Source organism: Neolamprologus brichardi, chromosome 22 (assembly GCF_056152115.1).
Source record: "Neolamprologus brichardi isolate AB-2024 chromosome 22, ASM5615211v1, whole genome shotgun sequence".
Lineage (NCBI taxonomy): Eukaryota > Metazoa > Chordata > Actinopteri > Cichliformes > Cichlidae > Neolamprologus > Neolamprologus brichardi.
The window spans coordinates 13,497,624-13,522,867 of NC_142124.1; the positions used below are offsets into that span (position 1 = coordinate 13,497,624).

At 40.4% G+C, this 25,244-nt stretch overlaps 2 protein-coding genes across 2 annotated transcripts; both read right to left on the reverse strand.

Annotated features, from left to right (window-relative positions):
• Positions 1–16,022: 16,022 nt before the first annotated feature.
• On the reverse strand, positions 16,023–18,084 carry LOC102792155 (ictacalcin-like). Its single transcript, XM_006787998.2, has 3 exons — positions 17,993–18,084; positions 16,544–16,689; positions 16,023–16,330 (listed from the first exon to the last, which is right to left on the reverse strand). Exons 2-3 carry the CDS (start codon positions 16,679–16,681, stop codon positions 16,187–16,189), a joined length of 282 nt encoding a protein of 93 aa, XP_006788061.1. The 5' UTR covers positions 16,682–16,689; positions 17,993–18,084; the 3' UTR covers positions 16,023–16,186.
• A 5,495-nt stretch (positions 18,085–23,579) lies between these two features.
• Positions 23,580–25,145, reverse strand: s100a10a (S100 calcium binding protein A10a). Its single transcript, XM_087834817.1, has 3 exons — positions 25,017–25,145; positions 23,978–24,127; positions 23,580–23,844 (listed from the first exon to the last, which is right to left on the reverse strand). Exons 2-3 carry the CDS (start codon positions 24,104–24,106, stop codon positions 23,683–23,685), a joined length of 291 nt encoding a protein of 96 aa, XP_087690943.1. The 5' UTR covers positions 24,107–24,127; positions 25,017–25,145; the 3' UTR covers positions 23,580–23,682.
• Positions 25,146–25,244: the final 99 nt, after the last annotated feature.

The window sequence follows — 25,244 nt, forward strand, 5'->3', positions numbered from 1 at the left end:
GATCAGAGGAGGACTGGCTGCTGCACGCTGGGGCTGGCAGCGATTGGACGAAGTGAGTGGAAGCAGCGCTGATTGACAGGTTGGAAATGGACAGCGTGTACGTGCTGCGGGTGAGAGGCTGCAACAAGGCGGGCTATGGAGAGTACTAGGGGTGCAACGATACTCGTATCGATATTGAACCGTTTGATACAGTGCTTTCGGTTCGGTACGCATATGTATCGAACAATACAAAATTTTTAATTTATTTTATCAACTTTCCTTCTGACCATGCTGTCTGTGTTGAGCGCTCAGTGGATCTGAGCTCGACAGTGCAGCCTAGGCGGAGTAGTCGAACGCAGATTCACTGAGCGCAGGACAAGCTAGCGAGACAGAAGCTAAGCTCGTTGCAACATGGCAAATTGAACCTCCCCCACCCTCATTCAGATCTGGCCTTTGGAACTATTTTGGTCTTCATGTGAAGTATGACCCTGAAGGTAAGCGAGTCATGGACTAAAGTAAAACAGTATGTTGGATGTGCCACGCAATGCTCAATTACATTGGTGGGAACTAGTGTGTTAGCGCAGTTAGCTCGTTAACGTGTTGGCCGTCCAGCCCCAAGCACGGGCAATCCGTGGTAGCTCGTTAACGGAGATTTGCTGTGTTGTGGCGTCAACGTCATTTCAACGAGATTTACGCTGACAGCACTAGTGGGAACACAACGAATATGACTACACATTTACACCGACATCATCCTAGTGCAAAGACAAGTGGAAGCAGACAAAAACAACAAGCATGCATGCTACAAACTTTACTCGAGTCATTTAGACAGCCGTTAGCACATGATTCTCCTTATGGGGACCTGATATGTTTAATATGCTGCTGAGAATATAGCCCAGAAGAAGCGTATAGTATAGCTTTTATTTTGGAAAGAGCCATTTCTCTGTAATAAACTCTCTTTTCTAAAGATGAGTGATTCCTCAATCAGATACAGGGCTCGCAAAATCGCTAGCCCGACATCCCGGGGCTTTTTCCCAGTCGGGCTACCAAAATCTATCTCTGCCCTGCCCGTCCGCCTATCGTAGGAAGGAAAAATATATGTCAATGCCTTTGCATTCTTTCGGAAATGTAGCTGGGTAATTATGTCATTGGCATTGGTGAGCCACTGTCAATATGTGACATATTGAAATCGCGTTTGAATTTGCGCTTGTTTTTTGCTTTCACTTTGCAATCGCGTGAACTGTGTATAGAGAACGACAGTACTGATTGGTGAGTGATGATAATTTGTGCACCAATTCCTCTGACATCGTCTTATCAATCGTTAGCTTACTATACAAACATGACAAGTGAAATCTCCCGCAGCTTAAACATGTGAGAGGTTGATCGCGCAGAGAATCGCTGAGCGTTATGTGAGTGCCTGTGTAAAAGCAGCAGGATATATATTTTAGTTCTGCTGAGCCAAATAAGACAGGTCAGGGTGAAGAAGTGACAGCCAAAGAAAAGCTTACCACAAAACGGAAAAGTTATGACAAATCAGACTATAAGGCACAAAGAAAGTGCAGCTTTATGGTTTCATGGACAAAAGAATTTCTGTGGCTGCAATATGACGAGCTAAATAACCAGGGCTGTACATAAGTGGTCCGCAGGTGCGCATTCGCTGTCAAAATAAAAAACGTGCACAAGATAAGAAGTTGCAACACGTGTTTGCATACATAAGATTTTCTGGAGGAGGACAGACATTTGTTTAGAACTCTTAAAGATGTCGAAGAATCTCCTTTAAGCAATTACTGTGATGTTCCTCCACCTCCAAAGAAATGTCAGAAGGAGTCCAAACCACAAAAGAAGCGCGTATTCTCGGAAAAGTGGTTGCAGGAGGTGAGCTGGCTTCAAACAAATGATGAACGCACAGAGATTTGGTGGAGAATGTGCCGTGAAAATTTAATAAATGACAAATTAAAAAGGCATGAACATTTTTTTTTGTATCAAAAAAATATCGAACCGTGACACCAAAGTATCGAACCGAACCGAACCGTGAATTTTGTGTATCGTTGCACCCCTAGAGAGTACAGTGAGGAGGTGTACCTGCACACCCCGCCTGCACCAGGTGAGGGTACACACAGAGCTTCTTAGTTGTCCTTATTAACAACTGAACAGGAAGACTGTGTCACAGTGTAAACACACCCAAACAACATGGCTGTTTGAGGGAAAAAAAAACAAACCAGAAACATGTCAAACTAGTTTGACGTGAGGTTGTTTGCATGCAAGTCACAGATTATCGTGGGAAAGCAACCACACCTTGAAACTGGACTACAACCAGTTTTATACCATATATATTTTTGGGAGTCCATGTTTTATTTATAAGATCTTATCTGCCGACTCAACATTTACCCCAATTAATAATCATGACTATGACACCAAGCAATTGCATCCCAGTTTAAAGTGCAGTGACTTTCAGGCATTGCTTCAAAAAGGTTCAGATGGTTTCCTGCATAAAGGTTTTTGAATTTTCTGCACAGGCGGCCTCTGTAAGCACTGTGACTTTGTCAGAATTATCACCTTATGATTGTATCTCTCTTTCACCAAGCTAACTGATAATAAACATGCTGTGTATAAACACTGTTGTGTAAAAGTATTCGCCCCATCTTTCTTAGTTTTCTTCATATGTCACACTTACATGTTTGAGATCATCAAACTAATTTTAGTATTAGACGAAGATAATGCAAATACAAAAAGCACGTTTTTGTATGATGATTTAAAGTTCTTAAATGATGATTTCAATTATTAGCGAGGGGGAGAAAAAGCTATCCAAGCCTACCCGGCCATGTGTGAACAAATAATTGCCCCCTGTTACGCCCCAGTCTAGGGGAACAAGAACATAACATAAGAGTTGAAAAGGATTGACCCTGCCCTGGTCCCCAAAACCATACACAGAGGGAAAAACTACGGTGGCCCTGAGGGGCCAAACGGACTGCAACTTCAGAAAACACTTGCAAAAAGAAAAATGCTGCAAAAAGAAAAATGCTGCAAAAGCACACACAACACAACGGAAATGTATCTGGGGAGACAATAACCAGACGGACCAGTTGCACGAACCAAAACATGCTAACAAGTGCACTTGGACTGGGTGACACTTCAAAGAAGTGGAAGCGGAGCGGCCAAAGAGTAAACTTTCAAAAGTAAGTTCTGAATATTATGTCACTTATTTATGTGCAAATGTTTAATAATAAAGAACATTAAAACATTACTGTTGGCCATATGTCGGCAAAGTTATGTGACATTAGCGATGTTTGTACTTTCAGCGTTTACTTTGTTTTAAAGCCTTTACTTTAAAATATACGCCGTTCGATAGTCGACCTTAATCTTACAGAGAATCTGATGATTTTGTGGATAATTAAAGTCAGTCATATATCCACAAACACAACAAGCTGAAAGTCAGTGATGCTGCTCGGTTTGCAGTCCTGAATATCACGGCACAAGCAGGATTCACTGCACTGTTAATGTTAGCTATGTTATATTGCTGCCTCTGTTCGGTGGTGTCGAGCCAAACTGACTTTAACCCTTTAAGACATACCATAGAACCAAGTCGGCCAGAGCTTACTTTATATTTTTACATGCTGTGGAGCCATTTTTGGGAGCATTTCAAGTTGATATACATCAATACAACCATTATAGCCCAGATTTTAATAATATGTCTGCATTAAGTTCATAGTAATTACATAAATTGCAAAAAAGTGCAATAAACTTCCAAAAAATGTAAAATCGTTTTTGTTTTTTTAACATATATTTCTAGTTAGAGAAATTTAAGAGGCTTATCCCTCAAAACTGTAAATACAAAAAAGTTGCACAAAATAGTTTCCCACCACAGGAAATTAATTTTGAGTGTCTTCATAGTTTTATTTTTGAAATACACCAATTTTTATAAACTGCAGGAAAAACGAAAATAAATATTATAGTGCAAATTTGCAAAAAAGCAGCATATGCATCAAAATAAACTATTTCCAGCAGTGCAATATGAGTCCTAAGCATCCCAGAAACAACACAGAAAGTCATAAAGTCAAACATAACTTTTAAAAACACCAGTATAGGCTCATGAAGCTCTGATGGTAAAAAACTACATTTCTGCAAAATGATGTCACTTCCGGTTTTGGGCAGGTCATGGCGGACATGCGATAGTTCGCGCTGATGGACGTAGGAAGTGTTACAAACAGCTGATCGGATCGGCAAAGCGTGTTTCTGGAATATTATGTTTTTGTTGCTGCAAGTGCTTTTTATGCCGTTTTTGCAAAGCTATATGTGGAAGGAAACTGTGACCGAGGACAAGCTGATGGCATAAGATGTAAGTACAACTCCTCCGGTTTCATATGCAAAAAAATTATTGCGCTAGCTCACGTGGTTGCAGAGCTACCGGGATTTAAAAATAGTTACGCAAAACGGAGCATGCCCGCTCTGACCGGCTTTAAAGGGTTAACGTGCGTTTGAACGAGCTGACGGTTCACTCATTAAGCTGAAAGAAAGATGCTTTAATCACAGGAGTCACACATGTGTCCACTGTACCATCTGGGAACTCTTCTTGTTTAGCACTCGTAATAACACAAACAAAATCCTCCTCCTCTTGTGCTGTTTTGTAGCAGTGTATACACCTGAGACTGTCACCTGTCTGTCTGTCCTGCACTCTCTCTCTTTTTCTTTCTCTCTGATTGTGTAATAAAAGTATGAACATGTATTTATAAGTTACACTTGTGTTTGAATCCTGCAGCTTATCACGCATTTGATTTCCATGTGTGACAACTGCAAGTGTCCAGAGTGAGGACAGACTGAGGGACCCACTGCTGCACATCATCTGTGAGGCTTTGCACCCCTGATGATCCACCAGGAGAAACTCAGCAGTGTGTGAGGAAGAGGAGGAGGAAGAGCCAGCAGCAGCTGATAGATGGAGAGAATAGACAGACTGTTCCCTGTTTGTGAAGGACTGCTAGAAAAGTTTAGAATAACTAATTGTCTGTCCTGAATCAGTCTTATTAGGTAATTTTCAAATAATTTGATCATTCCAGTGTTTTCAGTGTGGGAGAAAGTACTCAGGGCCTTCAAGTTACACACTATGAAAGGCAGCAACAAGTTTAATGTTCAGAAACCTAAAGTATGTATCAGCAGCAGAATGGAGCTAAAAATAAATGTTTGTTTCAGTTCTATGAAGCTTTGAGTATTTTGGATCAGTAGCACTGCTGTGTTTGTTGCATCATATTGCTGTAATTGTTTATATGCTTTATATATTCTGAGGTAAGTTGATCTATAGTGTTACATCATATTCTATAATGATGTTATGTGTTTGTATACTTTCTGGCCAGTTTAACCCATTTAGCAGAAGTCAGCCTGTTTAAGGCTCTGATATCTATTTTGTATGACTTAAAGCAGTTATGACATGGTCTGATTTTCTCACCCAATAAAGGAATATTTAATATATCAGTCTACTCTTCATTCTATCAGAAACAGTTACCACAGCTCGTACATTTGCTTCTTCCACACATATATAAGCATTGAGCCAAATTTAGTAATGCCAACATATTAAAAGAACAATATTTGTCTCTTATATATAATACATCTATATATACACTGTCACAGATACTTGTCTTTAAGTGAAGATTTAAGGTGATAGGAAATATAAATAAATGCAACTTGAATCTTTACTGAAGCTCAGTGTTTGGCACAGAGTTCATGTTCACTGCTGTAATAACTAATAATGATTAATATAATATTGGCCATATTATATTTACATTACCAAAGTGAGATGACTTTAGTCTCATGAACAACATTAGCTAATTGTTATTTACTAGCTAATCTTAAATGACTGTTCAGTACAGAAATGAAGCCCAACAATCATGTTTTACAGTCCTGTGGTCTCAGCCTCAGATACTTATCAAATCACACAAAGCTCATGTAGAAACAAATGTACAAAATGTGTTCTCCTTCATTTCTGTCAAACAAAGCTGTATGAAACGTTTCCAGCTGTTAGTATCATGATTGCTAGGCAACCTGGGCAGCGCTACGGAGGCTAGACCGTCCCATCTCACAAGCCTACAAGCCCCGCACTTCCGGCCGCAGCGATCTTTGAGTACGAGGCCCCTGAGGACCGTTAAGGCTGCGTACTTTAAGGCTGCAGACCCTGAATTGAGAAAGAGTCCCTGAATTGGGATACAGCCATACATACATGTTTTGGTTCGTGCAACTGGTCCGTCCCGTTATTGTCTCCCCAGAAACATTTCCGTTGTCTTTTTTCCTATTTCCGTTGTGCTTTGTGTGCTTTTGCAGCGTTTTTCTTTTTGCAGCATTTTTCTTTTTGCAAGTGTTTTTCTTTTTGCAGCGTTTTTCTTTTTGCAGCATTTTTCTTTTTGCCAACTAAACTTTCAAATAATGAGTTAAGGGTATGCACAAATAGTCCCAGTAAATGTAATAAATTGGGCAGCCAGTCATAAGAATATAGGCTCAAAGGTGCAAGGGAGCTAAAACAGCTTGTTACAGAAAAAAATAACAAATATGGTACTGGAAATGTTGACAATACACACATTTTGTGCTATTCTTTGGATTTACTGACAACACTGCTTATGCTGTTTCTTTATTTGGCAAGATGATCAGCTGAAAAACAAGTCAATTATAAAACATGAATCCTATATTGGAACCAATGAAGTTATGATTCCTATACATTCTAAGCCTGCTTCTTCTACCCTGAAGCCAAACAACACAGAAAAGAATGCACGAAGAGAAGTCTCTGAAGATTTCCCCTCAAAAAAAGAAAGAAAGCGCTAATCTAAGATCTATTCTATCAAATCAGAGAGTGATTACTCAACGTAAACAAAAGGGAAACCTGTTATGAGTCTGGCAAGAAGCCTGCACAAAACAGGGCTGATCTGTTTCTTTCAGCAGTTCCTGCGTGAACGCCATGAGCCCAGCGTGTTCACACAAGCCACGTCTCTCCGCCAATTGAGCAGCCAGTGCCTCGTCTCGTTTTTCTTTTTGCAGCATTTTTCTTTTTGCAAGCGTTTTTCTTTTTGCAGCATTTTTCTTTTTGGAAGTGTTTTCTGAAGTTGCAGTCCGTTTGGCCTCTCTGGGCCACCGTAGTTTTTCCCTCTGTGTATGGTTTTGGGGACCAGGGCAGGGTCAATTCTTTTCAACTCTTATGTTATGTTCTTGTTCCCCTAGACTGGGGCGTAACAGGGGGCAATTATTTGTTCACACATGGCCGGGTAGGCTTGGATAGCTTTTTCTCCCCCTCGCTAATAATTGAAATCATCATTTAAGAACTTTAAATCATCAGACAAAAACATGCTTTTTGTATTTGCATTATCTTCGTCTAATACTAAAATTAGTTTGATGATCTCAAACATGTAAGTGTGACATATGAAGAAAACTAAGAAAGATGGGGCGAATACTTTTACACAACAGTGTTTATACACAGCATGTTTATTATCAGTTAGCTTGGTGAAAGAGAGATACAATCATAAGGTGATAATTCTGACAAAGTCACAGTGCTTACAGAGGCCGCCTGTGCAGAAAATTCAAAAACCTTTATGCAGGAAACCATCTGAACCTTTTTGAAGCAATGCCTGAAAGTCACTGCACTTTAAACTGGGATGCAATTGTCAGTGTCATAGTCATGATTATTAATTGGGGTAAATGTTGAGTCGGCAGATAAGATCTTATAAATAAAACATTGACTCCCAAAAATATATATGGTATAAAACTGGTTGTAGTCCAGTTTCAAGGTGTGGTTGCTTTCCCACGATAATCTGTGACATGCATGCAAACAACCTCACGTCAAACTAGTTTGACATGTTTCTGGGTTGTTTTTTTTTTTCAACAGCCATGTTGTTTGGGTGTGTTTACACTGTGACAAAGTCTTCCTGTTCAGTTGTTAATAAGGACAACTAAGAAGCTCGGTGTGTACCCTCACCTGGTGCAGGCGGGGTGTGCAGGTACACCTCCTCACTGTACTCTCCGTAGCCCGCCTTGTTGCAGCCTCTCACCCGCAGCACGTACACGCTGTCCATTTCCAACCTGTCAATCAGCGCTGCTTCCACTCACTTCGTCCAATCGCTGCCAGCCCCAGCGTGCAGCAGCCAGTCCTCCTCTGATCCCACCTCTGGACACTCCTCCTGGTACTACACCACGACGGCGATACTCTACAGAAAAGTGCCAGAATGGTGCAGACTCTGGCGTCAGAGGGCAAGGAAGGAATCAACAAAGGCTTTCAGGAGGGACAGTGAGGAAGACTCACAGTTTTGAAGGACGTATGAAAAAGAAAAATTAATGAATAAAAGATAAGACTGTTTTTAATCTATATTTCTATTGTAATAAAAAAAAACTAAACAACACATTAGTGACATCCCTTCAGTTTTTATTTCCAGATACTGTGCTGTATGTGGGGCTTTCCTTATTTCCTTTCACATATTTACATTTGAACCTAGCCAGGGTGTTCCCTGCCTCCTCTCTGATGGATATTTACTTTTACAATAACAGATGCAACAATAAACTGAACTTTCAAATAATGAGTTAAGGATATGCACAAATAGTCCCAGTAAATGTAATAAAATAGGCAGCCAGTCATAAGAATGTAGGCCCAAAGGTGCAAGGGAGCTAAAACAGCTTGTTACAGAAAGAAAATAACAAAGGGGCTTATTATTATATAAATAAGACTCATGCAAAGCAACTCCAAGAATAAAAATATGGTACTGGAACCTTTGACAATACACACATTTTGTGCTATTCTTTGGATTTACTGACAACACTGCTTATGCTGTTTCTTTATTTGGGAAGATGATCAGCTGAAAACCAAGTCAATTATAAAACATGAATCCTATATTGGAACCAATGAAGTTATGATTCCTATACATTCTAAGCCTGCTTCCTCTACCCTGAAGCCAAACAACACAGAGAAGAATGCACGAAGAGAAGTCTCTGAAGATTTCCCCTCAAAAAAAGAAAGAAAGCGCTAATCTAAGATCTATTCTATCAAATCAGAGAGTGATTACTTAACGTAAACAAAAGGGAAACCTGTTATGAGTCTGGCAAGAAGCCTGCACAAAACAGGGCTGATCTGTTTCTTTCAGCAGTTCCTGCGTGAACGCCATGAGCCCAGCGTGTTCCAACAAGCCACGTCTCTCCGCCAATTGAGCAGCCAGTGCCTCGCCTCGTTTTTCTTTTTGCAGCATTTTTCTTTTTGCAAGTGTTTTCTGAAGTTGCAGTCCGTTTGGCCTCTCAGGGCCACCGTAGTTTTTCCCTCTGTGTATGGTTTTGGGGACCAGGGCAGGGTCAATTCTTTTCAACTCTTATGTTATGTTCTTGTTCCCCTAGACTGGGGCGTAACAGGGGGCAATTATTTGTTCACACATGGCCGGGTAGGCTTGGATAGCTTTTTCTCCCCCTCGCTAATAATTGAAATCATCATTTAAGAACTTTAAATCATCAGACAAAAACGTGCTTTTTGTATTTGCATTATCTTCATCTAATACTAAAATTAGTTTGATGATCTCAAACATGTAAGTGTGACATATGAAGAAAACTAAGACAGATGGGGCGAATACTTTTACACAACAGTGTTTATACACAGCATGTTTATTATCAGTTAGCTTGGTGAAAGAGAGATACAATCATAAGGTGATAATTCTGACAAAGTCACAGTGCTTACAGAGGCCGCCTGTGCAGAAAATTCAAAAACCTTTATGCAGGAAACCATCTGAACCTTTTTGAAGCAATGCCTGAAAGTCACTGCACTTTAAACTGGGATGCAATTGCTTGGTGTCATAGTCATGATTATTAATTGGGGTAAATGTTGAGTCGGCAGATAAGATCTTATAAATAAAACATTGACTCCCAAAAATATATATGGTATAAAACTGGTTGTAGTCCAGTTTCAAGGTGTGGTTGCTTTCCCACGATAATCTGTGACATGCATGCAAACAACCTCACGTCAAACTAGTTTGACATGTTTCTGGTTTGTTTTTTTTTCCCTCAAACAGCCATGTTGTTTGGGTGTGTTTACACTGTGACAAAGTCTTCCTGTTCAGTTGTTAATAAGGACAACTAAGAAGCTCGGTGTGTACCCTCACCTGGTGCAGGCGGGGTGTGCAGGTACACCTCCTCACTGTACTCTCCGTAGCCCGCCTTGTTGCAGCCTCTCACCCGCAGCACGTACACGCTGTCCATTTCCAACCTGTCAATCACAGCGCTGCTTCCATTCACTTCGTCCAATCGCTGCCAGCCCCAGCGTGCAGCAGCCAGTCCTCCTCTGATCCCACCTCTGGACGCTCCTTCTGGTACTACACCACGACGGCGATACTCTACAGAAAAGTGCCAGAATGGTGCAGACTCTGGCGTCAGAGGGCAAGGAAGGAATCAACAAAGGCTTTCAGGAGGGACAGTGAGGAAGACTCACAGTTTTGAAGGACGTATGAAAAAGAAAAATTAATGAATAAAAGATAAGACTGTTTTTAATCTATATTTCTATTGTAATAAAAAAAAACTAAACAACACATTAGTGACATCCCTTCAGTTTTTATTTCCAGATACTGTGCTGTATGTGGGGCTTTCCTTATTTCCTTTCACATATTTACATTTGAACCTAGCCAGGGTGTTCCCTGCCTCCTCTCTGATGGATATTTACTTTTACAATAACAGATGCAACAATAAACTGAACTTTCAAATAATGAGTTAAGGATATGCACAAATAGTCCCAGTAAATGTAATAAAATAGGCAGCCAGTCATAAGAATGTAGGCCCAAAGGTGCAAGGGAGCTAAAACAGCTTGTTACAGAAAGAAAATAACAAAGGGGCTTATTATTATATAAATAAGACTCATGCAAAGCAACTCCAAGAATAAAAATATGGTACTGGAACCTTTGACAATACACACATTTTGTGCTATTCTTTGGATTTACTGACAACACTGCTTATGCTGTTTCTTTATTTGGGAAGATGATCAGCTGAAAACCAAGTCAATTATAAAACACGAATCCTATATTGGAACCAATGAAGTTATGATTCCTATACATTCTAAGCCTGCTTCCTCTACCCCGAAGCCAAACAACACAGAGAAGAATGCACGAAGAGAAGTCTCTGAAGATTTCCCCTCAAAAAAAGAAAGAAAGCGCTAATCTAAGATCTATTCTATCAAATCAGAGAGTGATTACTTAACGTAAACAAAAGGGAAACCTGTTATGAGTCTGGCGAGAAGCCTGCACAAAACAGGGCTGATCTGTTTCTTTCAGCAGTTCCTGCGTGAATGCCATGAGCCCAGCGTGTTCCAACAAGCTACGTCTCTCCGCCAATTGAGCAGCCAGTGCCTCGCCTCGTTTCTGCCGTGCCCCCTCCAGAGCCTGGGTGAGCGAAGCATGACGCTCAGCGAGAGCGGCCGTCAAATCCCTGATGCTCTGAGCCAGCTACTTTCTGGCCGACACGCTGTTTACCTGGTGAGGAAAAAGCACAAAGACAAGTTTGGAGAACTAACACCAGGCTTCTCCTGGTACATTCTTAAAACGGTCCAAAAAACTTTGAGAAAAGACACATTTTTGGAGTTATATAGGTTTGTAATTATATGATTAGGGATGATTAGGGATGTGATTGCTGTGCTTCGCGTGGCAATCACACTTTCTATATAATGCAGTGCAATATAACTACACTCAGTTTACCACTTATTTAACAACATATATAATTAATACTCATAAACCCTCAGCAAAACATGTCTTGTTAAAAAGTGTAAGAAAAGACTTCATGTCTGCTGCCTCCTCTCTGATGGATATTTACTTTTACAATAACAGATGCAACAATAAACTGAACTTTCAAATAATGAGTTAAGGATATGCACAAATAGTCCCAGTAAATGTAATAAAATAGGCAGCCAGTCATAAGAATGTAGGCCCAAAGGTGCAAGGGAGCTAAAACAGCTTGTTACAGAAAGAAAATAACAAAGGGGCTTATTATTATATAAATAAGACTCATGCAAAGCAACTCCAAGAATAAAAATATGGTACTGGAACCTTTGACAATACACACATTTTGTGCTATTCTTTGGATTTACTGACAACACTGCTTATGCTGTTTCTTTATTTGGGAAGATGATCAGCTGAAAACCAAGTCAATTATAAAACATGAATCCTATATTGGAACCAATGAAGTTATGATTCCTATACATTCTAAGCCTGCTTCCTCTACCCTGAAGCCAAACAACACAGAGAAGAATGCACGAAGAGAAGTCTCTGAAGATTTCCACTCAAAAAAAAGAAAGAAAGAAAGAAAGCGCTAATCTAAGATCTATTCTATCAAATCAGAGAGTGATTACTCAACGTAAACAAAAAGGAAACCTGTTATGAGTCTGGCGAGAAGCCTGCACAAAACAGGGCTGATCTGTTTCTTTCAACAGTTCCTGCGTGCATGCCTATGGAAAAAGTGCGCCGGCACACAGTGCAGTGCGCTTTATAGGTGTTATCGTGCACTTTTCCAGCCAGGTGTTTCCCTTTTCCCATTCTTCCCTGTACTTTTGCAGCCTTTTTTTCTTTCTCTGAGAGGAACAAACATTGCTGGTCTAATGCTGGGCTTACACTGTGCGATTTGTGGCCCATTTTGAGCCGATTTTTGAGTCGTGCGACAAATTGCCGCTCACACTGCTCACGCGCAAACACGTAAACGTTGGTGAGAAAAACGGAGCAGCACTGCTGTGCAGCGTGTGATCTGGACACAAGCGATGGAGGCACAACTTGTAGAACGATGGAAAGCTCATCCGAGCCTTTTCGATGTGGCATGACCAAATTATCACGACCACAACAACCGTGAAAATAGTTGGATTTACATTGCTGCTCAATCACAGCTGCCTGATCAGTGTTTTTCATTAGCAATTTAGCAAAGTTGATGGTGGTGTGTGTCTGTGTGAGTGAAAGACAGAGAGGGAGAGCGAGCGACAGATTTTCTGTTATAACCTTCATTTTATGGACGCACAGTGTGAGCACTCAGGTCGCATCAGAGCATTGGGTCGTATAGTGTGAGACCCTGCATCGTGACCTACGAACTTATAACCCATGCGAGCCAATCGTGCAGTTTGAAAATCGCACAGTGTTTGCCCAGCTTCAGGTGTACTGTCGTCTGAGACTTGCACCGCAGTGTCGGCGTTTGTTTCCCTGTTGGCCATGCTTTTTGTTGTGGTCATCTGTTGTCTTCCGGTATTTTCTCCGCAAGCGACCTTTCCTCAACCAATGAGATGAGCGGTAATCTGAATTGTCATACTCGAATTGTCATAAGTGTGCTGTCAGCTCATTGGTCACAAAGCAGGAGCGGGGCTGGGAATTATGTTTTCAAACAAAGCGTTAATTACATTAAAACTTATAGACTACTTTTGATTCTCACTGTATTACGGGACAAAGTGCGTCCCCTTTCAGCTCAATACGGGACGTGTACTTTTGTTTCTAAATACGGGACGATTCCGTTTTTTAAAGGACGGTTGGCAACCCTATTTGTGGTGCTAATTGTAATGGTTAGAGCGCCACCTAGTGGGACGACTATAATCATCATTGAATGAGATGAAATTTTAGCTCGTGGTTCTACGCATGAATTCCATCAATGTGACATCAGATTGGACGTGATGGGTGGAGGTGTTGGGCGTGGCTCGATGCGCTGGGGTGCGAGGGCCCTCATAACGCTGCTTGCAGCTTTATATTTATATTTATATTTATATTGTATTGCCTCCTGCAGGTCAGGCTGCACATGTGAATTTGTCACTGTTTTTTCCTCCTTCTCCTTTTCGTTACGTTTTTCTCCTAAGTTGGTTTTAGAGTAGGGTCACCTTTTAAAATGGATTTTTTTATGCTGGGTTTGTTTTTATTTCTACTGGGCTGGTGGAATATTAGTCGGGCAATGTGCAATCCCTGAGCTGGGCTCTTACCTTAGGGGAATTAGGTCTTTTAGAGGTGCTCCATGTGGATTTGCGGTGAATAAGTTTTATTAAGAGTGATTTTAGTGCCACCAATTATTGCCTGAACTAAAACACTTAGTGCATGCGATAAGTGTTCTGTTGGGCTCGTATTTATTTGGGGTGGATTTGTTTCTTTTAAAGCAGCGAACATCTGGGACCGCTGGGGGAGAGCAAGCCCTGGGGTGATGAGTAAAGATGAGTGGGCCAAAATTCCTCCACAGCAATGCAAGAAACCGATGAAGTCATACTAAATAGATAAAGTGATTACTTCAAGTTATTGCTGCTAAATGTGGTTTTACAAATACTGAATCATGGGTTTGTATATACAGCAGTGCAACACACACTATGCAACTATGCAACAAAAGCTATGAAATAAACAGGAATGCTATATTATGCCCCAAGTATTAATTCATTCTCAGTCTTACAGGAGTTACTTAAATGTTACACATGCAATGTGTCATGTGCAGTCATGTGCTGTATGTACATGTCCTTTATGTTTTTCTAGGACAATACAGCACATACAACAATGATAAAAACAATGATAAAATGATAAAAAAAAAAAAAAAAACCTTTGGTATGACCACCTTTATTCTTTGGCATATTAGGGAAGCTTTCTAGTCAATTCTTTAAGTAGTCTTCAGGATTAGCTCTCCAGGTCTCTTTAATGACATTAAAAACATTTTGTGTGTTGTTTTTCTCTCTATTGTCCATCACAGTTTTGTTGCAATATACCTTCCCCCTCTAATATTTGTGTAATTTAGTATATAGCAGTCTTTTCTCCTTGTTTTCCTATCTTAAGAATGACTTCTTTATAGCTTCCTTCCACTGAGAATATTTCTAATGAGGCTTTGGAGCCACTGAAAGGCCAAGGACACTTTCAGAAAGTCTGAAGCACTATTGCTCAAGACTGAAAAAAGTCTGGCTGTTTGGAAGCAAAATATGAAGAAATGGAGGTTGACTTAAGACTTTTGCACAGCACCCTATTTTTGCAGAATAACTAGCGACCAAGGCAGCGTAGCTAATTCAAACAATCAAAAAAGTACAGCGGTTAAAATAAGTGTTGAACACGTCACCATTTTTCTAAGTAAACATATTTCTAAAGGTGTTATTGATGTGAAATTCTCACCAGATGTCAGTAACAACTGATCACATCGACACATGAAATGTTTCTTCATGCATTCAATACTTTCTCCCTGTGTCATTTCTGAATATTACACATATCTTAATTCATTGTGTGATTTTTTTTTTTGTTGCGCATGTGGACTGAATGGGTTGTTACCAACATCTGGTGGGCAGAAAAACGCCTTTAGAAATATATTTACTTAGAAAACTGGGGATGTGCTCTGTACTTATTTTACCTGCTGTGTCTCTGTAAAGTTATTGCAGACTACGTTGAAACCTGAGTTAAAGCTAGAATATGTGACTTCAAACTACAATTACAGGGTAATGGAGTTGGCTAAAATGTAACATAATAGCAGCACAAGCAGAAACGTGTCATAAAGTCAATAAACTGATTCAACAATGGCCATGGGTATCGTAACATCACTGTAGGCCTTCAGACTATTAAAGCTTCAGAAGGAAAAAAAAACCCTAAAAAACAAACCTAAAGTTTTCTGAGACCCCAAATGATTCAAGGTTTGGGGCTCAAATGAGTTGCTAGTATTAAAGTAACTTCATGCAACATGTGTTTTGCCAAACTGAAACCCAGAGTGTGTTAAATTTAAGGATGTTTTGCTTAAGAAGTTCACTTTTTCTTAGTGAGATCAGGCTTGTGTTCTTGCTTCTTTCAAAAGTTTCTTCAGTGCAACTTCAAAAAGCCTGCTCTGGTAGATATTTTCAGTTCTGCATCTCTGTTAGCGTTGGTGACATCCTTCCTGTCAGAACTTGCAGTGGTATTGCTCCTTTCCTGAAGTCACTTCAGGAAACTTAGAAGATACTTCAGCTGCAAAGCATGAACTCTGCTGATAGAAACATTTTGTTTTATGAGGGAAACATTCTTGTTATCATAAGCCTTTCAAAGATTCTGCAATTGCTCAGTACTGGAACAAATAGTTCTCCCAGTTAATGTAAGAATGCACAAAATGCAACTCTAGTCTTTCAGAGAGAAAAAAAAGGTTTATTTCATTTTGGATTTCAGTATAAGTTTGACTTCATCGTCATATATTTGTGTTTATATCTTCTTCAAAACAGCTGTCAAGGGACACTTCCTGTCACCGAACGGCAGCTCTCTAAGCTGGCCCCAAGGTGGCGCTCGGATCCTTATTTTTTGGAGACGAAGTACTCGTGGCACATCTCAGTGAGGCAGCAGACCATCCTGACAAACTCACCAAAATCCACACTGTTGCTCTTGTCTCTGTCCAGATCATTAAAGATGCGGTCTATTGCTGCCTTGTCATTGGATTTCTGCAGTGGAGAAAAGTGTTAGCTTGAATTTAGACACTAAGTGATCATAAAACAAAGAACTGCTCAGCCTACTTCTGCTCAAATAGTTACGCAAACCACAGTAGAAAATCTGTGTATTTTCCACTCTCTCAAAGTAAAAGTTCTGCATCAGTATGGCAGTGTTTTCAGGCAACCTACTGGGTGTGAGATAGAGGGAGGATAGAGACCACTTACGCAAAGCATTTCTCCAAACTCATTTTGAAGAAGATCCTTCAGCTCTTCCTTGCTTAGAGTGTTTTTGTCTCCCTCCTTGCCAGAGTATTTATCAAAGGTGCTGATGAGCAGGGCCATAGCCTTCTGGATGTCAGACATGATTAGGGCTAGTTTAGGGAGACAGAAGGAAAACAAAATGTTACGTCTGAGACTGCAGTGGTATTTGTTTATGCAGGAAATCCACACTGATTAAAGAAAGATGCCTCCTCTGAATAACGTTTACACATAATTCTGCTATGACTCATTATCTGGTGCAGATTAGGCTGAATCACGTGGGATTGTGGTCAAATGTAGGATCCTAACAAAGGACATCATTGATATTTGGAACACGAGGAATTATTTAGAAGAAACGAGGGGAAAAAGGGGAATAGGCAGGGCCTGTTTGGTAAAACCAGAGTGAAAGAGATTGAGTCGTTTAACCCTGTGAGGTCCATTTTAGGTTTGCCTAAAATAATGATGCAGTGAAGCTCCTTTCAGTTACTTTTGAACCACTTCTACAAATTACATTACTAATATATTTAAATTCTGGAATTATATATGTATACATTCAGTAAAACATGTGCATGTGCAAGTGCATACTGGAGTCATAGCAGAAAACAGTGGCTGATATTACTGTTTGTCTTTGCCAAGGTTTCTCTGGGTTCTCAGTGGAGCTTGATAAAAATAAACTCAAGATTTCCACCTGGGCCCCACCACTCTTATTTCCCTTTTCAGCGGTCTCTAATGTAGCGTCTCTGCCAAGTGACACAGGACATTGTTATGGCAACAGCAGAAGGAGATAAGGACGCAGGTTACGGCTTAATTAAAGTCCCCAAAGCAACATCAGATGTCTGTTCTTCTAACATAGTATATCTAAATTATGCGTTCTTTCCACTTGACTGTATAAACCCAAGAGATTTGCTAGTGGTTATGTTGTGAGTCATACAGTGCTTTCCCCTCTTTAGGGAACACTAAGCTGAGGAAACTTTGGCATCAGAGAGTTTGGAAACAGACGGGAGTTACAAGGAAAGAGAGCACAAAATCTCATTCCTTAATTAGGTTGCAGTTAAAGGTGAGAATCGAGGGGTGCTGCAAAGCAAAAAAAAAGACCTTTAATGCATCCATAAAAATGAGTTTCCAAACAAGTTAGTGGGATTCAGACAAAATGAGCTCAGTCTTTTGCAGCATCAAGTTTCATAAGCAAAAAGAGAAGTTTAAGTATTAAAGTCCACATGGATGTGACAAACTTTACAGTTCATCAATACTTTTCTGCTAATGCTTAATGTGCATTCATATAAAACTAACTGTAATGAGCATTGCTTGATTAAAACAAACAAACAAACAAAAAAGAAAACCCAGAAAAAGTTTCCAGAGCGAGCAAATAAAAGCAGATAACAAACAAAAAAAGCACTTGTAGGATTTTCTACTCACCAGTGCTGAGGTTTAAGACAATTGGAGGCTACTGTTGATCTTGGTAGAGCTGTTGTGATGAACCAATGGATGGCAAAGATGCTTTATACATCACCACACCCAGTATCCCTCCCCCTCCCTCTAGAATGCTCCTTTCATCTCCAACCACTCCCCCTTCCTTCATTTTTTAAAACATATTCTTTAACAAACACGACACTCGTGTGCTGTTACAGTGAATGTTTGCATTTGAGGATTTGGAGAATTCTAAAAACTTTCAGCATGTTTTACAAAATGTTTCTTACGTTATGATCTCAGGACTGCTTTTGAATCTGGAATTGCTGCAGAACAAAAGACAATAAAATATGAAATGTAAAGTTTGGGGTGCTGTGTCTTTAAGGGGACAATTAAAGTAAATTAAATAAATAATGGTCATGTAACAGTCTTACAAAATACCCTTTTTGCAGTGACAGATTCAAGACTATAAAAATGTTATGTTTATTGTTGATTTACAGTTTTTTATTTCACCCATTTGATTGACTTTATGTGACTATATTTTGGGGAAACCCTATGAGCAGCATTTTCTGGCATCTCTCTTCGAGGCTTTTTCAGATGAAAGGAGGGAAGCAGCATTTACATGTGAACTGAATCGAGTTTTGTGCTCCATTTGAAGGTCACTTTTGTTAATTCTGTAAAAGAAAGTCCACAATTTGGTTCATACATTTCATTCCGTCATAAACAAGTCTCTTGTGACTTTTGGTGGTAGAGTCATGGGACAAATGTTTGATCTGCTTTTAGAGATTTTAGAAGTAATTGTGCCCCGAATAAGAAACTTTGATCTTTACAAGATTTCATACATGATTTTGGAGCATTTGTGCTATTATGTAAATGCCGTTTTTCTACAAAAGCATTAAAATTCTTTTTGACTTTTCTAACAGGATGACCAAACGCACTTCCTCTTTTTAAAAACTTACCGCTTGGCACAATAGGAATAAAGAGATGAACAGTTACGTATGTTTTAAGCAAAACGTGCATCGCAGGAACCTTTAATTGTACCAGCTAATTTCTGGTGTGTTTCTTTTGTATGTAATTAAAAAGTTTCTTTTTTTTATTGACTTGTTTGAGATGCACATTATGTTAAAGTAAAAACATGGGGACAGTGACTCACTAGCACTGATTGTTATAGTTGTGAGTGGATCCACTCTTCTTTACAATTTTGCAGAGAGGCTGTGACTCATAGTCATGTCCCCAAAACCAAAGTCACAGAGTCCAAAAAAAAAGAAAAGAAAGGAAGGAAGAAAATAAAAAAAATCTGTACTGTGGCAACTCTGTTTGCATGTTTGTTCCTCCCTGTCCGTGTGGCCTGTTGCATAACTTTGAATTAGATGTTTCTGGCATTGGTCTGGGCATTGTTTAGTCCTGTAATTAACAACTTCAAAGCGCAGCTGAAAGCAGATGATAGGTTACAATTCACTGTCACCATCATTCACAGCATTTTTAAACATTGTGCCATCCTTCTTCACTGTGTGGAAATCGTGAGTCACACATCTTCCTGTCGCCTTTTTCTCGATCTTATTCACTCACATTTACCAAATAATGGAGGGAGTATCCATGGTCACCACATCCTGTGTCATATCCAGCTGTGATACACACAAAACTGTTTGTTCAGTACAACTGGAGTGGATTTAATCACACTCACTCAGACCAACTTTTAACACTATAATTACAGATATGTGCCATCTAGTGGTTACAAACAGACATTTTTAGTGTCCAGCTCCAGCCATGTGTGCTGTAATATAAGTTGTTTCTTCAGAAAGACATACATCATGCAAATGCTGCATAGTGAATGTCACCCTAGAACCTTGTAGCTAGGATTATAGAAATAATGAAGTCATGCATCTACAAGTACCCGTGGAGGGAAACTATTTGGAGGTATGCAGCAGAAACAGTTTAAGATACAAATCACAGGAAATGACTGGAGGAAGTATTCAAGAGGTTTATTAAGGTAACACTAATAATAGAAAAAAAAAAAGACCTCAACAGAAGTGCACTAAAAGATGCTCTAAAATTATGTTCGCATATGTGCATCTATCATCTTCATTGTATCAGCTGAAGTATCAAAAGTAAAAACTGAAGTGAAAGACTACAAGACATGCATAATATTATCATTCATATGTCATGGCTTTAGCTGGAGGGAGTAAATTAATGTTTCCATGTATTGATGTTCAAGGCCTTTACAGCCAGTCTGGTTGTTGTTCACTCAATTAATAAGTTTAGTGCCTCATTTGTAAAACACTCATCTTCATGCACTAAATTTCTTGTAACCTAAAAAATAACTGCATACAACACTGCGCTAGAAAACCTTGTAAATAAGGTTTTTTTTAAGGTGGGTGAAAACTTGCAAATTCTTCAAAACATACTTAACTAGAAGTACATGGTTAGATTTAACCACTGTCTCATGTTTGCAGTTTGCATGTATGCACCTAAACCTTTAGGTCATAGGCTCTTTATGTCACGGTCTGGCTGGCAGACCATGGGGATATGGGGGAATGAGGACCCAAAACGCATGGTTCTGCGATGCAAACAGTGCACTTTATTTACAGTGAAGGCTGTAAACACAATAACTCCCCGTTGCTCCCTTGAATCCCGTGTGTGTGTGATCCCCTCCGACGTCTGTGCTCGTGCTCCCCGCTGTTGTGTTCTCGCACACCCTGTGTGTGCTGCCGTTCTGGTCCACTCTTCCACCTGAGGGGAAAACCACAAAAACAGCCATCAACACCAACCCCGGCGGGCATACACGAACTGCACCGTCGTACGCTGACACACACTAACTTGGGTAGACAACTCAATGATCCCACGCTGGTGGGAGCTCCAACACTCTCCTAAGTAGCTCCCCCGACGAGCCCTGATCACCAACAGGTGTGTGGCAGGAACTTCAGGTGTGGCCAGTCCTCCTGCAGGGCCACACCCATCAGGCCTGCATGCGGCTGTTCTCCATCCTCCAGCCACACATGTACACACCCACACCCTGCCTATACATATAATGAGTGGAACACAGACTAACACAGCATTGTGCAGAAAGACACACACATCACCAAATAATAACAACAATAATAATAATAATAACAACAATAATAATCATAATAATAATAACAACAACAGTCAAAACTGCTCACGGACCCCCGAGTCCTCCAGAGCCGGGTCCGTGACACTTTATTTTGGTAACCTGTTTTGGTGTCAACTTCTGTCAGTTCAACTGGTTCAAAGCACCCTCTCTGTGTGTCTATCAATAAAGGAACAGAAGAGAAGTGAAACAGCAGAATCAGGTTATAAAATACACATTTTGGGGCGATCGTGGCTCAAGAGTTGGGAGTTCGCCTTGTAATTGGAAGGTTGCCGGTTCGAGCCCCGCCTTGGACAGTTTCGGTCATTGTGTCCTTGGGCAAGACTCTTCACCCATTGCCTACTGGTGGTGGTCAGAGGGCCCGGTGGCACCAGTGTCCGGCAGCCTCGCCTCTGTCAGTGCGCCCCAGGGTGGCTATGGCTACAATGTAGCTTGTCATCACCAGTGTGTGAATGGGTGGATGACTGGATGTGTAAAGCGCTTTGGGGTCCTTAGGGACTAGTAAAGCGCTATACAAATACAGGCCATTTACCATTTTTATATAGCAGCAACAACATTAAAACCACTGACAGGTGAAATGTATTGACCCTGCCTTTTCAATATAACGTTCTACCCCCTCTTCTGCCTTCAGGGAGTGAAGGCAGAAGAGGGGGTAGAACTCCAAAACCCAGATTTCAATTTGAACAAGCTTGATTCATCGAAGCCCAGCCCTGCTGTGGATACTTTGTGTCCTGTGGGCTGCAGGGCTGGGCTTCGATGAATCAAGCAGGACACAAAGTTTCCTCTCCCAAACACGCAGGTCCAATGGGACAGAGCTGTGTTGGCAGCTTGAGTAGGACCTACAAAACAATAAGCAGGTGATATTAATGTTGTGGATAAAGTGCCAAGTATAGATTTTAAACTGTGGGATTTAAATGTCTATTGGTTTCAAACGCTCACATTTGAACACTGGGGATAAAAAAAAACATACAACTAAATGTTACTGTGAATTGAATCAGTATCAGGATCACAATAGTTATTTCCCATGGCAACATCTGCATGCAAACTGGACGTTGGGGATGGTTGGTATGTTTTGGACATTAATGTTATTGTTTAACAAGTTTCCACAGAGAGGGGCTTTTTTTTTTTGGTGTGTCCAAGATGGGCGTGGCATGCCACAGTGAATATTTGGTACTCCCCCGAACTCACACCACAGAACGCCCATGCCAGGAATGACTTGAGCAACTTTAAAACCAAAAGCATGCAGGATTATTTCAGTGAGAAAAAAGTTGCGACAAATTTCATTATATATTAGATAATTATATTAGACATTACTACATTATATTAGAAAGTCTGTGTTAGAAAACTAGACATGACACATACAGTGGTGTCACCGATCAGCGTCTGGTAAGATCGAAGAGTAATTCATCTAGACAAATGATGATTTTCTTTTCTTTTAGGCAACATGATAAACATATAGCCTGCAGGAGGCACTAAATACAAGGAAATTCACTGAAAAAGCAGCAGTCTCGGAATCTCAGCTGTGAGTCACATGGGCGTGGTGCTTCTGTAAACCAAGTGGTGCAAACTTTAGCTACACACACACACACACACCACACACGCGCGTGCGCACACACTTAAGACTCATCACATAGTCACATAGCAACTTCAGTGTTTCCCCAGTATCCATGAACACTGACAAACCAGTAGTTAAGCCCTGCCCAAAGCAGTGTTTGCCAAGAGCTCAAGAAGACCTCTTCCTCCTGGGTTTAACCTTTCAGGCAGGCTTTTCTCAGGCAGCAAAAGCTTTGATGACTTCACTGGGATCGGCAGGCCATCATAGTAAACAGTGGCTCACAGTCTATCTGCACAACTACCAATAACAGATGTGATTGCTGGAGCATGCCTGAGAGGTAGGGCTGCCTGGAAGACTTCGTTTTAGAGCAAAGATATTTGTTCTGTTCAGTAAGAATAATGAGAGACGGGTGGTGAAGGGGTTATCTTGTTCCTCTCTCTCTTTCTCTGGTGTTATTCAACTTTCACCAGACATGAAACACGGTGGGATTTTTGTGATCTGCACAAGAACAGTGATGTGCTGTTCTTGTGAGTCAGTTGAGGGCTTGCAAAATACAAATCAAACTGACTAGGCAATGTTATCACCCATTTTATTCATTTGTTGCAACATCCTCTGAGAGTTTATGTCTGACTGATAGAGGTGTGTTCATGCCTACAACATTCAGCAGATTCCTCAGAGCAGTGATAAAGCAGGGACTTTGTCAGGGAGGGAGTGGCTCATCTGCCCTTTAACACTCGGGGAAACATAAAGTACTTACTCAGTTACAAAGCCAACAGAGAAAGCTGTCTGGATTAAGCTTTACCAGCTTCTCAAATGGAAATGGTTCTGGTGCTTGCTTAAAAAAAACACATGTATAAAAAGTTGAAGGGGATCTATCGGCAAATCTGTCTAACTTAAAGATTAGATAGTTAGGAAACACAAGACACAAGAGGTTTAAAATGATTCAGCCCTTTTAATGAACAAAACTTTACAAAAAAAGCAAAAGAAAACAAAAAGCAATGCTTTTTGGTCGCTTCTCTTCCACTGTTGTACTTCCTACTTCTTTCCAGCCTTTTTCATTTCCAGCTGATAGCACTGCTCACAGGCAACAGACAGTCCAACAACCAGAGAAACAAACTCCTCAAAGTTCACAAGACCATCACCGTTGGCGTCCAAGTCTTTCATGATCTTGTCTACAGCAGCAGGATCTTTTTGACACTGTGTTTAAAAAAAGGGTGTGTGAGGATACATCAGCAACAGTGAGATTGCACAAGAGGTGGCATAGTATTGGATTACAGTGTGTAAATGATGCGCAGCGTGATTGTACATTTACGTTTTGGTCTCATCTCACCTTAAGGAAGCTGGAAAGCTCAGCCTCCATTAGCTGTCTGAGGTTTTGCCGGGTGAGCGAACCGTCCTTGGCGTAACGGTGGAACACCTTGATGAGTCCTTCCATGCAGTTTTCCAGTTCTGAAGGCATGTTTGCTGGAATGTGTTTAGACTGAAAAACAATGTTCAGAAAATGTTGACTATGACAACTGATAGCAAGTCAGTTTAACTTCAGCTGACATTTTCCAAACAAGTTCATAGAAAGCATTTATGAAAGCTGCTTTGGTTGAGATGCTGTTAAACTCATCCATTATTGATGGAACTGACACATTTGGGTCTTTGTTTTACTTCCCACTGATGAGTGATGCTCGTGGGAAGACAGTAAAGGTATGTCACAGTAAACCACTGTGCAAAATACAGAAAATCTGAACATTTGAGTTACTGTCTTTGTAGCTGTAAGAGTTAAAAGAAAGGAGAAGTAGGAGGGAGGGTGTGTTATGTGTGCGCAAGAGAATGGAAAATGTGAACAACGTTAGACCCAAAATGGTGGGATTCAATGTGAGATAGGACACTGCAGGAACAAGCACATGTGTGTACATGCCCACAGTCCAACCACACCCTTACAAAGGCTTATATTGATTATATGGAGACCTAGTTAACGGTCTTAAATGTGAATCAGAGCTTAATGTAAAAAAAGTTAATTATATATTTTATTAATAAAAATAATCATAACACTGGAAAAACAATTAAAGTGTAATTAATGTGAAAGATTGAAAACAAGAGAAAGAAACAAGATAAACTAAAAGTTGGAGCCTAACTTAGTTAACAGCAGAGGAAATACACGGACCCGTTAGATACCGTTAGAAATTCACAAAGAGGGAACTTCAGTAAATACAAAGCAGTGACTGGGAGCGGATGGATTAAAGTAGGTTAAACAGTATGAAACACTATTCTCACACCTCCTAGCTGTATGTCTGTATGTTTTAGCAACTAAAGTTTATATTTGAAAAAAAAATCGTGGCAAAGCCACACCTGTAGAACAAGAGCAGAAAGTTTCTTACCGTACAGTCGCTGGGACGTGGTCAGCAGAAGAGGTGCAAATGTTCAGACGTCTGCAACAAGCAACAGAGATTTTATAGTCAGGCGCCGCCCTGGCTGTGCGCACTGACTCACACTGTGGCTCTGCAGACGCTGGACTCTCTGAACAGTTAATACACTGGAAAGGTTAGTAATAGGAGAGTAAATATATTAGTACGACTTTAGCTTAAGTTCAGTCATCTGATTTAAAA